Genomic DNA, 13,053 nt, shown 5'->3' with positions numbered 1-13,053 from the left:
GTAAACCTTAGCTTGGTCCCTCTGAACAAACATACCAGACAAACAGAATTAAGGAGATTTTAAAACCTATCATTTCTCTACTCCTTAAAAACATTACTAGATGAGTATGAGAGCTATAAACACTGACGGCTTGGATAAAAAGGCCTGGGGGGACAACGTGAAAGGGCTCCCCACAGGTCCAAGACAGAACAATTTGAGAATCAAAAAAAAAAAAAAAAAAATAGTGTCTGTATTGGAGTAAAGTATACCAAATAAGCTAAAACCCAAGAGTTTGCACTGAAAAAAGTCACTGGTCACCTTCAGAGGATGTCAAGAAACCAACTCAGCCTGAAAACTGGTAGATGATGGGACAGAATCAAGCAACTACACTTCTAAACATACACCGTTCCCAAGATTCTAAGATTTCACCATGGTTGAGATAATAATGTGCCTGAAAACACTTTGAGCATAGGAACGAGCTAAAGAGAGAAAGGTACAGCTGTTTTCTGTTGTTGCGGCGGCGAAGTAAACCGTCCCGCGTTCAGTAGCACTAGCTAGCGAATCTCATCTCTATTGAGAGCGACTCTGCACCAAGGAGTTTTCTAAGTACTTAATGCTACTTTCCCCTTCAACCCTTCCAACGATTCTACGAAGCAGGTACTGGTGTGTTCTAATATGGCCCTTCGGGATTAAACGCTGGTTCCACCACCGAGTCGCTTCTAAACCGGGTGGCCACCACAAGTCAGGGAACCTCTCTGTGCTTCGGCTGTCTCGCCTCTAACGTGGAGGTGATGTGTCTCCACCTCCCAGCCCCATCTGCAATAAGATCAGTAAGTCTAGAGCGAATTTGTTCAGGTTTTTGTGTTTTTTTGGTTTGGGGGGACTTTTTTTGCTTTTTAGGGTCACACTGGTGGCATATGGAGGTTCCCAGGCTAGAGGTCGAATCGGAGCTACGGCTGCTGGCCTACGCCACAGCCACAGCTACTCGGGATCCAAGCCACGTCTGGAACCTACACCACAGCTCATGGCAACGCCAGATCCCCGACCCACTGAGCGAGGCCAGGGATCGAACCCACAACCTCATGGTTCCTAGTCGGATTCACTTCCGCTGCGCCACGCCGGGCACGCCCAGGTGATTATTCAACATCCACATGCCCCTCAAGGCGGTCGGCTCCACGAGGGCTCAGCACTCTTTCCAGAACCCGGTCCAGGCCTACCAAGTAGGAAAAACTCACGTGATATTTATTAAATAAATAAAAGAATTTACAGCGAAATGTAGTAGAGCTAAACAACTGCTCTAGCTCAAATCTCCTCCAATATCTCCAGAGTCTCAAAGCTAAAGATTTTCCCATAACTTCTTAACTATCAAGGGTCATATCATCTTAAGCGCCCTAAGCTCTGGAGGCCCAATGCAGCCCAAGAACACTCCCTAGAGTTTCAGGAAAGAAGCTGTAACTTGGCAGCTACGGTTCCACCAGGGCAAGTTATCAGTGCTTTGTATTTTGGACACTTGCCCTTTTTCATTCGAGAAACTGACTCAATCACATGTCCCGGGCGTGTTCTGGGTTTTAGTCCTAAACTATACAAGACATGCACCAAATAGAGGGCAGGAAAAAAGAAACGCCCTCCCACGCAGCACAAAGCAGAACGACGCACCCAGGCAGAAGAGTCGGTTATCATTCAGGGAAAGCCTGTTGCCATCGAGTCACGGGGCTAATAAGCGCTTTACTTGAGTAGCTTCTCCTCTGAGTCTCCCACTAGCCCTCAGAGAGCTTGCCCAGGGTCCCGTGGTTCAGAAGTAAGAAGCGCCTCCAAAGGCACGGGAAGCCAAACACGCATGTCACCACTGTACCACTCTGCCCAAGGGGGAGCCCTGCAAAAATAAATTAAAAACAAAGTGGACGTTCTCCAGCCTGACCCCTAAACACCAGCAGCAGAGATGTGGCAGAATCACAAAGGGGTTTTTTTGAGAAAAAGGAAATGTATGAAGTCAAGTCACTTGCTGCGTCCGCGATACACGTCACACGTCTATTCTAATCCCAGCTTGGGCTGTCCCCACCTCTGTGAGAATGTGTGTTTGGGTGGCAGGCACAGGACCCTCATGCTTCCGGTCTCTCCACTTAGGGGAGCAGTTCTCCCAGGGCGGTGCATAGACTCCCAGGGGCCCCGAAGGCTTCCTCAGGGCATCTGTGAGGTCAAAACTATTTTCCCACTAACACTAAGACAGTGTTTGCTTTCCTCAGCAGTAACAATGGCCTGGATGGTACCAAAGCAAGCGTGGGTGAAACTGCAGGTCCCTGACTTTGAACTGGGGCGGCAGCACCCAGTGGTGCTGGTGACCGATGAGCTCTGCAGCCCCACACACTGGCAGAAGGAAAGTCATTTTCCCTTAAGCATGTCCTCAGAGGAAGCCGCACCATCGAATGACTGAGTTAAATCCTGAGGGTTCTGAGGGATGGGGGGGTGCACGCAGCACCACCCCTCACATTGCCGGAAACCGTTGTCACCAAGACCATCTGGGCCCCTGTTTGGGCTGCAAGCTGCACGAGCTGCTGTTTGGATGGAACCTCGTTTACACCTGACCCACAGACAAACCATGGTCACACCGACTCGAGCATCTGGCAGACGGTTCCTGGAAAACGCACGAGATGTGTCTGCCGCTTCAGGAAAACAACCGAGAGGATTCGCTGCCAGTGAGGAAACTCAAGTTTTCAAGTGAAAACCAGAATTTTGGAAAGTTTTTATCTACCACTGTGAAGCTGACATCTTCTCAATATTTAAAGACTTCGCTTATGGCAACATCTGGAAGCGCCACACAACTCAAGACACCACACTGTTCCAAAGGACCCAAGTCTGATGATACCAAAACTCACACCTGAGTAAAGGCTGGTTCAAAAAGCCAACACGGTTTTGCTAGCAGACAAAAAACGGCTTCGTGGGGTTTCAGATTCCATGCTGCAACTAACCCTGAAGAAACTACCCCTTCTAGGGTGCTGGTGCAGGAGCAAAGAAAAACATCCCCAGCTATCTAAACAGGCTATTAAAATGCTCCTCCGTTTTCCAACTACACACCTCTGTGGAGCCGGATTTTCTACACACTCTCCAATACACTGCAGCAAACGGAATGCTCAAGCGGTTAAGAAAATCCAGCTGACAGGCTTAAAAGTGGTTAACATGGTAAATTTTTGTTAAGTGTATTTTACCACAATTTTTAAATGCCCAGCAGCTTTTGATTCATCCAGACATAAAAGAGATTTGCAGAAATAGAAAACACTGCCACTCTTCTCTCCAAATTTATTTACTGAAAGTTTTTTTGAAAATGTAGTTCTTTCTATAAAATTATGTTATTTACCTTAATATGCCAGGGGCACAAGAGATTTACTATTATTCTGAAATGAATTAAGGAAAGATTTACTTAAATGTCTCAACTTCAACTGCTAATATGGTCAATATCAATAGATAAGAGCATGGGCCATATCAATAGATAAGGGGCATGAACCAAAGCTCTTTGCCTCCCTCAATCATTTCAAGGGAGGTACAGGGGTCCTGAGACCAGGAAGTCTGAGAACCGCTGCCTTGTGGGAAGGCTCAGAAGCCAGGGCGCAGCTGTTCCTGACCAGCCCAGGCCCAAAATTCCACCCTTTCCCAAGTCTGTTCTCGTCCCCAACTCCTCCCCTCTGGGTTCAGCTACTGCCACCACCACCACCAGCTTCTGGAGCCTTGACCTTCCAGACTATTCTAAGGGAATGAGTCTCTCCCCTGACTTGGGCAGAGGTTTCTGGGCATTTCCTTACAAGCACAATGCCAGCAAATATCAGAGGAAACAGCAAACACCTGAGGTACAAGAGCGAGCCTATCTTACAAAGTACAGTTTCCTCTGCCCACACTGACCTGAGTCTGGCCACCAACTGGCTTGGTGGGGGCCGTTTAACAGGAACGTGAGCAAGCCTGTCCTGGCTTCTCCAGCCTTCCTAGGGCAAGGCTACCCCCCTGCGCATGGCCCACTCCGCTGCCTGCAGTAGCCCCGGGCAGCCTGCTGAAAACACACTCGCCTCTGTACAAAGTTCCCTCCACAGAGGCTGGTTCATCCTGAGAAAAGAGCCTCAAGGGGCTCAGACACAAACGATGCCGGGAGTCACAGGGATGGGGGGCCACTGCAGGAGGCTCTTCTGGTATCAGCAGCTTCCTGCCACTTCCAGGAGGGCGGACCTGCAGGACCTGAGGACTCATGGCCACGCTCACACGACACGGAAATCCCAACAGGAATCCCAGCCTGGAAATCACCAACCCACAGGGAGATGAAAATTCAGACACATCCACCCCACGAGACAAGGTGCACTGTGTTCTTTTTTCCACAGCAGAGTACACAGGTGACACCAGCCAGCAGGTAGAAACACAATTACGATTTGAACCAGGCTGGTCAGAGGAAGAGAAGCCTGAAATTCCTTTACCTATTCTATCTGCTTCTTGGTAATTTTTCCCTTTCTTAGTTATTCTACCTGAAAAAATGACCTGCTTCCCCCTTCATTCCACAGGCAATTCAGCCAACCATATCCTTAACTTTCTCGGGCGAAGGCTAATTCTACTCAAAAGCTGGTCTTCAGGCGTTACAGCTATGTGCTCCTTCTGGAAGCCGTATGATTTTGTCTGAAGGAGCCTGAAAAAACTGTCAACAGGGGCTGCCTGAGCACTGACCACAGCTGTCTTTCATCTCTGAGCCCAGATGTCAAGCCAAATTTTCTGCTTCCTCTTATCGCTGCCCCTTGGTACCCGAGAGGCTGTTCCGACCTGCACAAGAGAGTCCACTCAAGGATGCAGGGGAGCATGGAGTTTCTCCTCAACATGACTTAAGAGGGGACACTGAGCGGTCAGCTATGGGCAGGCACTGCAGTGGTACGTCACAAGCTTAGCTGGAGACAAGCGATCCAAGCTACCAGGTGAAGCCAGGGGTGCACCTGAACAAGCAAACTGCACCCCAAACTAGTACACAGCCAGGGCTCTGCGCTGTAGCTGAGAGGGAACTGGGAAGCCAGACTTCTCGTTTGGGACAGCTGATGGCAAAGCCTGAAGCACCTTGAGTGCCTCTGCCCACTGTTAGTTTGAGGAGTGGCCCCAGACAGGGGCTAGCCTAAAGAGGGACTCCCCCCGGTGCCACCTATCGGCACACGGTGACGGTCTCAGTCACTGAGGTGGCCACTGGGTGACCGTCTCTCCCAGGGCACACTGACAGGCCTCCTCTTGAGCTGCGGCACAAGCCTAAAAGCTTGGTTTGGGGGGAAGCCTCGTTTCTGCATCTAACAAAGCCACAGCCCCCCATCACCCTTCTACCAACACACAAGTGCTGGTGAGGATTCCAGTGACTGGCGCCTTGCTTTTTCCATCCTAAGATGCAAGAGGGGAAAGATGTCTATCGGTATTTTCCGACAGTGTGACTCCCTCTGACTCTCTCCAAAAGGAAAAGCCAGCAGTTCTAGACAATATTCCGCACCCCTACTGCCTGAGGCCCAAGGCAGAACACAACAGCCCGGACCCTCTTGGGCTGGGTGGGTGACGCCAAATGGTGTGGAAGGGCCCTTCCTTCTTCCCATCTCTCAAAGCAGACAATTTCCCCTCTTTTTTTTTGTTCTTTTCTGGGGGCTGCGACTGCTGCATGTGGACGTTCCCAGGCCAGGGACGGAACCCACACCACAGGTGAAGCAATGCCAGAGCCTTAGCCCCCTGCCCCACACGGGAACTCCCATCTCTCCCTAATCTTTAACCATAACTACCCGTCACGGTCTGGATCATTTCCAAAATCCTAGTTCTACGCTGAAAATTCTTCCAACCTTCTTTCTCTGAGATTGGCCACCCTATCTAAAATTTCAGACACACACACACACACGCCACATCCTCCTTCCTGCTTCATGTTGTCCCTTAGAACCTAACACAAACCTTGCGTTTTACTTGTTTACTGTCCATCTGCCCTCTGAGACGGGAAGAACGAGGAGGGCGGAGGACGTTTTTGTTTGGTTTGGTCTCCGCGGTACCCCCGGCACCTAGAAACGCGCCCACCACTAAATCAATTCTTTGCTGTATAAGCGAATGAACACGTTCACGGCCTATTTGATCCTGCATTTCCCATTCACAGCACAGAAACCTGAATGGCCTCTCACCCACCCCTAATGCCCAACTGTCCCCAGGTCAACTCCAAAAACCTGAAAAGCCATCATCAAACAATCAAGCCCTCGCCGCCCCAAGTCACCTGTTTCCATCTGGCTCTAAGTCCAATCAAGCTGATCTCACCTCTGCTCACATCTGTCCCATCATCGCCATGGCCACTGTGGTGACCTGTGTCCAGGTCACTGTCACCCCACCTGGGATTTACTCAAATAGCTCATTCATCTCCAGCCTCAGCCCTTCCAAACCCACATGCCCTAGAACGGAAAGAGCAAACGTTCTCAAACTGCAAATCAGATCACCTAAGCTTCCTGCTAAAAGCCCACCAGCGGCTTCCATTCCCAGGTCCCTCCTGTGTGATCACAGCCTTCCTCGGCCTGAGGCACAACTTAAACGGTCCAGCCCAGCAAGAGCCCTAACTCCCAGCCTTTGCCCACGCTTCCCCCACTGCCCCGGATGTGCTCTTACCCCCCGGGACAGCCCCTGCCACCTCAAGATCTGCCTTAGGGATGTGCCCCTCTTCGCAGCCTTCCTGACTCCACGGTCTCTACGACCGAGAGCTGGAACCACAGTGCCAGACGCTGTAAGAGCACAGCAGAGGCGTCTGAAGGGTGAGTGGATGTGCAGGAATAATTGAAGTCCACTCCGCAGAGCCCACCACAGAGGAGCCGCTTCCCGTCCCACTGCCAGGCCAGCGCTGGAGTCCCCGGCTTCCTCTAAGGCCGCTCATTTCTATAGAGTCCTCCACCCCGTTATCAGGAAAGGGGACGGAGGAAAAGCTACTGCCCAAAGAAACCACCTGCCACAAACCCAAAGATGGGCTAAAAGGAATCCAACAAATAAAACCTTCACCCACTGGCTGGAAAGGATCTTCTGCAAACTATGCTCTCAGCTCAGTGCAGCAGATTTGCACCCGGTCAGGAGAACTGAACCATGCAGTGTCAAAAAATGGTCAGGAAGTTGTGGAGATGGCCTCTAGCACTGGACTCCCATCCAGAGGTTTTCAAAATGAGCTGAATAAAGCAAAAATCCCGGTCTCGGAGCAAATGCTAAAAGAGAGAAGACCATATAAAACTCACCCGTGTAGCTCTGCCTTCTGTATTTCCCTATCTCCCACCCACTGCTAACACTTTGCCTTGTAAATATACAATGTCCACAAATGTGAGGAAAAAGTTAATTTGTACCAAATTTACACCATGTGAATCTTTTTAAGAGAGTCGACAAAGGCATTCTGGCATGTCTTCTGGTCAGGGTCTTTGAGAGCCCTGCTCTGTATGTTGAAAATAACATTACACGTAAACTAACCAAAAACGGGTCTCGCCAAAGAGTCACAGACTTGGCAATTTCCAGACCTACCGAATGATTACATCTGTTCTGACGTGTGACATGCAAAGCACCACTTACAAAATTGCTGTCCCTGTTGTCCTTCTAATGTAGCACAGCACAGCTCCATTCTCTGGAATGTGTCCCACGACCCCTGACGACAGAGCCTACAACGCTCCGATCCTAAAGACGCCAAAAGGTCGAGCAGGGATCACCCCCACAGCCCGCTCCACTGGCCCCCGCAGACCCGGAGCGCCCCCTCCTACAGAGAAAGATACTTGTCCTGGCAGCATCTCTCAAGTGAATCACAAAGTGTCGTCTGACCTCAGCAGGGCAACACTGAAAGCTGTCTGGGCAGAGAGATATCAGCAAGGGAAAATGTTTTTCTACTCTACCCACAAATCCTTCAACTGCTAGCAAAATTAATTAAAAAAAAAAAGAAAGAAAGAAAGAAAGAAAGAGCAGGAGAAGAATAGAGCACCCTCCCCAGATAGCAAATAATAAAGGACAGGGGGAACCCCCATTGCAAGCAGAGAAAGGAAGAAGCAGCTGAGCACAGAGGGCTGTGTGAAGGCTGACAACCCAGCCCGGCCCCCAAACTTAACCACTTACCGTGGCTGATTTACACCTCACTTCTCTGGTCTCTGATTTAAGCTGCTACTCCTCCTCCCTAGGATTCCCTTTCCTGGGGCTTTTCACTGTGTAATCATGCAGCGTGGGGCCCCACAAGACACAATACAGCCTTCCCAACGGTAGCTTTTCTCTACATACTTCCAAAACAGATGTTCCCCTCAAGCCGGAAGAGTTTAGTCAAACATAAGATGGTTTTTCAAAAGGAAGGGAGAGGACGTTAGTTACTTAGGATTCTTACTTTGGGTCCCACTTACTTATAAGTCACTTCCCAGACCTCAAAGGTTTTTGTCCGAGGTGAAAATAAGAAACAGAAAAGCAAAGGCTCAGTGAGGACATCAAGAATAGCAGCAAGGAACTTAAGGCAGGGACAAGCGACCCGCCGCACATCAGAGGAGCTGGGAGGAGGGGGGTCTAAGCGTGCTCTGGGTACGCGTCTCACTTTTGAGTCACCTGGTGGTTTAGGAAGGTCAACATGCTAAAACGCTGCAGCCTATAAGACAAATACCTTGATAGGAAAGCATCGTTAAACAAATGAAAGCTGAAAATGCAACCTTTTTTTCAAAAAAAAAAAAAAAAAAGGACCCAGCCAAGAGGCAGTATACACTCAGGGGTACACACTAATTCCATCTAATTCTCAAGAGTCCTCCAGGGCTGAGCCAACTTCCTCACCCCAGCAAAGTGAGGCCTAGAGAGGAAAAACGTTTTATCCTTCCTTTTTGGGAAAAAGTCACAGAAAAAAACATTTTGATGGGGCTTAAGGGCAACCAAATGAATCGTAGAGGCAATTTCTCATGGAGCTTCAACGTTTTGACGGCTGAAGGGCTCCGATCCCCTTACACTCATCAGCCCTGCCCCAAGATTCTCAGAAACATTAACAGCCGACTGGAAGAATACGCCTTTTTGAAATTCTCCTTCCTTCTAAAGGTCTCAACCAGGACAACACGGTCACGGTGGGAACAGGTCTGTGATACGTGCCTCGCTGGAGGAAACGGCCCATGGGCCCTGGGGTGCCCCCGTGGTAAGATGTCCCGAGACCACTGATCTGCCTCCAGATACTGACCCTGGAAAGAAACTGCGTTGTTTCTCCAACACAAACGGGATGGGGGAGGGCGATGAAGAGGCAAAGAAACGCACATACCTTTCAACTGGTCGGCAACGACACTCTGGCCGAGGCGTTCGGTGACTCTCCCATCTTCCATCTCGTACCGATCATCTAGATATTTGGCAGTGGCCTCGGAGATGTGAACCTTGCCGGCCACTCCCAGCTGCTCCATGAGATTGGCCAGGTTCACATCGTTGGACCACACGTCGAACTTGAACCTCCTCATGCCCAGGATGCCACACAGGACGGTCCCCGTGTGAACCCCGACACGCATGTTCACCATCTCCTTCTTCTCTTGGCAGAACTGCTCGATGGCTCTTATCATGCCCAGGCCCATTTCGATGCAGCAGTAGGCATGGTCAGCCCGAGGCTCGGGACACCCGGCCACGCAGTAGTAACAGTCTCCCAGGGTGCTGATTTTCTCACACTTGGTCTCCTCACACAACCGGTCGAAGCGGCCGAACAGATCGTTAAGGAGACCCACCAGCGCGTGGGCGGACTTGTTGGCACTCATCTTGGTGAAGCCCACGATATCTGCAAATAAAATACTGACTTCTTCGATCTGCTGCATCTTAAAGGGGCGGAACGCGATAGGGGCTTTCTGGATGGAAGACTTTTTCTTCCTGTTCTTGGGGCTGGAGGTGGCGTGCCTCTTGACAGAATTCTCGCTCTCCTCATCCCCCTGTTTCATCAAGTCATCAGCTATGATTCTCGGCATCACGGAATGAATCATCCTCTCTTTCAGGGCTTTTTCCACTTCCAGATCCTTTCCGTGCATGATTGACTGTCCCACCTTAAGGAAGGTGCTCCTGGATCTCACCTGGGACATGATGAACAGGTGGATCCCGATGGCGTGGATGCAGACGTGCAGCAGGGCTCGGCTGAGCAGCTCCCACTGCAGGGCCCCTGCTCCAGGCAACGGGAAGCAGGCTTCATCTCGGAAATGATAGCCAAAGGTCTCAAAAAGAACAGAATAGGCCACTCCCAAAATCAAGCTCAAGTACAAAGGTAAGTGCATGACGGTGTAGAGCAAAAAGAGCACTTCGATGCACATGGAAAAGCCCCCGATCTGAGATAAGCAAGTGTCTGCGGGCCTGGCTGCCCGAGTCTGATTGGAGCTGTCGACTCGTCCTGAGAGAGGCGTCGAAACCTGAAACTGGGCAGCCAGGGTCAGGGCGAACACCAGGAGGGTGAGAACCAGCGAGGTCCACACGTAGTGCCGGGCGTACAGCTTCGTGAAGGTAAACAGAAAAAAGCCCACGCACACCCCGAGGAAGCACAGAGCAGGGGCTGCCATGACAAGCAGTCTGGAGCTCATGTGGACCCCAAAATAGATGCTCCAGAGAAGGCAGGCGAAGCCGATGTAGAAGAGCGCGTACCGGAAGCGGCGCTGGGTCTGCGGGAAGCAGCGCTCCATGCAGGCCTCCTCCAGGTTCACCGAGTCGAACTTGGGGTCCCACCAGCGGCTGGAGGCCCTCTCGAACAGCTGGGGCAGCTTCTTCCGCCTGCGCAGGCGACCTCTGCCGCCCATTCTCCGGGGGACCCCTCCCGAGTCCCCAGAGCTGCTACAGCTGGAGGAGATGCTGTACTTGCAGTGTTTGGGGTGGCTGTTGGAGGACAGCTGCTTGGGGTTGATTTTGACCCTCACGCTGTTGCTGTCTCCGCTCGAGTCACAACTCACCTCGGTGCTGTGGTGCTGCAGCAGCTGCTGGTGGGGCGGGGAAGCCATGTTGCCGAGCGCTCGGAACCCTCCCGGCCGGGTCACCGGGACCTGTCGGCGAGACAACCAGAGTTACCCCGGGACCTGCTCCCGCGCAGGTACACACACCTGAAGGCCGCGAGCCCTGCCGGCTCCCTGGGAGGGCGCCCCGGCGGTCGACCGGGAACGGCGCCATATGCTCCCGACAGCGGGGCAGGGTCGGAGCGGCGCTCCCCGGGCCGCCTAGAGGCCAACCGCAGCCCCTGGGGCCCGACCTGGAACACCCGGGGGTCCCGGGCGGCGGCGGCCGCCCCCGCGCCCAGCCAGCGCCGCCCGAGCCCGAGGTGCTTCTCCGCGCGCACTCGCCTGCTCCGCCGCCGGCTCCGGAGGGAAGTCCAGCCGAGCCCTCTCACGCCGCGGGCCGCTCTGGCAAACGCAGCTCTCCCGGCGGCGGCCGCGGGCCCCTCATGCTGCGCAGAGAGCGGCGCCTCAGCCGGGGGAAGGCCGGCGGCCGACCCCCGCCCCCGCCCCCGCCCCGGCCCCGCGCCCTCGCCGGCCCCGCGGGCGGCGGGCGGACGGCGAGGCCCGGCGCCCGCGCGACTTTGCGGAGCCCGCGGCGCAGCGGCCGCCCCCGTCGGCGCGGCCAGTCTAGCGGGGCCTGACCGGGTCGCGCCGCCCCTCCCGGCCCCCGGGGCCGACCCAACGGGCAGGGATGCCCCGGAGCCCGGAGCCGCTGGGCGCCGAGCGCAGGGCGCGGCGGGCGCGGGCCCCTCAGCCGGCGGCCCGTGCGCGGCACTGCCGCAGAGCCTGCTCCCGCGACGCCGACTCGGGACGCCCGCCCGCCCGCCCGCCGCCCACGCCCGGGGCGGCCTCCCGAACTAGAGGTGCAGCCGTGGCCGCGGCCGCCGCCGAGCCCCGCGCTGCCGCTGCCTCATGTCGGAAGAGCCGCCGCCGCCGCCAACATCTCCGGCCCCCTCCCCCGCCCGCTGTCACTGACAGACTCGCGCCCGCGCCGCCCCTCGCCCTGCCGCAGCGCGCACGCGCGACCCGCGCACGCCGCCGCCAGGGGCCCGGGCGCGCGCACGGTGCGCGCGCCGGGACGGCGGGGCTGCGGGACGGGGGCGGGCCGCGCGCTGAGGCCCCGCCCTCCGCCCTCCGCCCGGGGCCGCGCCGCGCCCAGGCCCGGGGCTGCAGGCAGTGCGGGGCTGCGGGGCTGCGGGACTGAGGGGGCCGGCGAGCTTCGCGGGGCCTGGGAGACCATCATTCCTCGCGGCTCGACCCCCGGAATCGGGTCGGGGAAACCTAAGGGCATCTGCTAGTTAGGGAGTATCTGGGATGCGACGTTTGGGATATGAAACTGTTTGCCCTACCCCTCGGGACACCTTGTTTATAAATGGAAGTGTGCAAATATTGCATTTGCCTAAAGGGAGGCTCCCCTTTCTTCATAAACAATGATCAAGGGTCACCCCAGGCACTTGCCCCTCCCTGAGCGTGTTCGGGGGACCACCGCAGTGCAGTCCGAGCCCCAGCCTTTTCTGGTCCCGCGGGGGCAGGCCTCCAGGGGGCCGTGTTTGGCCCTAGAAGCTGCTGCCACTGAGAACCAGATCTTCAGCGCCAGGGAGAATTTCCCTTCCCCTCCTTCGGTCGTCCCCCCTCCTCCTGAACGACTCTTTTTTCCCTTTCCACAAATGAAGTTTTCAAGAGTACAAAGTCCTAAGGCAGCCCGGCGGTGGCTCCTAAGCCTGTCTGCAACGTTTAAGGACAGTCCCCTGCTCCGCCGGATACAGGTCCTGACCCTTCTCCACAAGGCTCCCAGGACCTCCTGCCAGTCACTAGGTTCTGGCTTCCGCCTTCACTCACCAGCTTGCACTGCTGACTTAGAAAATAAAGACAAATGTGGCCTCTCCACTTCTTGGAATATTATTCAGCCATAAAAAGGAGTGACATGCTGATTCATGTGGCAACCCGGGGGGTGAACCTTGAAAATAGAATGCTAAGTGAAAAAAAAAGCCAGTCAGGAAAGACTGCTTATTGTACGATTCTATTTACATGAAATTTCCAGAATAGGCAAAGTCCTAGAGACAGAAAGCAGGTTAGTGATTTGCTGGGGGGAGGGGGTGGTGGGAATGAGAAGCGAGTGCTGATGGGTGAGGGGTTTCTT

The 13,053-nt window shown here is 54.0% G+C and overlaps 1 protein-coding gene across 1 annotated transcript in view; it reads right to left on the bottom strand.

Moving 5' to 3' along the window:
- Window positions 1-11,409, bottom strand: part of ADCY9 (adenylate cyclase 9) — a 122,803-nt gene extending 111,394 nt beyond the window's left edge. The window contains exons 1-2 of the mRNA XM_047780671.1: window positions 11,259-11,409; window positions 9,230-10,964 (exon numbers count right to left, since the gene is read on the bottom strand). Of these exons, the coding sequence (XP_047636627.1) occupies window positions 9,230-10,922 (1,693 nt within the window). The 5' untranslated portion in view covers window positions 10,923-10,964; window positions 11,259-11,409. The remainder of the gene's footprint in view (window positions 1-9,229; window positions 10,965-11,258) is intronic.
- Window positions 11,410-13,053: the final 1,644 nt, after the last annotated feature.

The sequence above is a fragment of the Phacochoerus africanus genome, chromosome 5 (assembly GCF_016906955.1).
Source record: "Phacochoerus africanus isolate WHEZ1 chromosome 5, ROS_Pafr_v1, whole genome shotgun sequence".
In the NCBI taxonomy this organism is placed as follows: Eukaryota; Metazoa; Chordata; class Mammalia; order Artiodactyla; family Suidae; genus Phacochoerus; species Phacochoerus africanus.
This window is presented reverse-complemented; position numbering and strand designations above follow the sequence as displayed.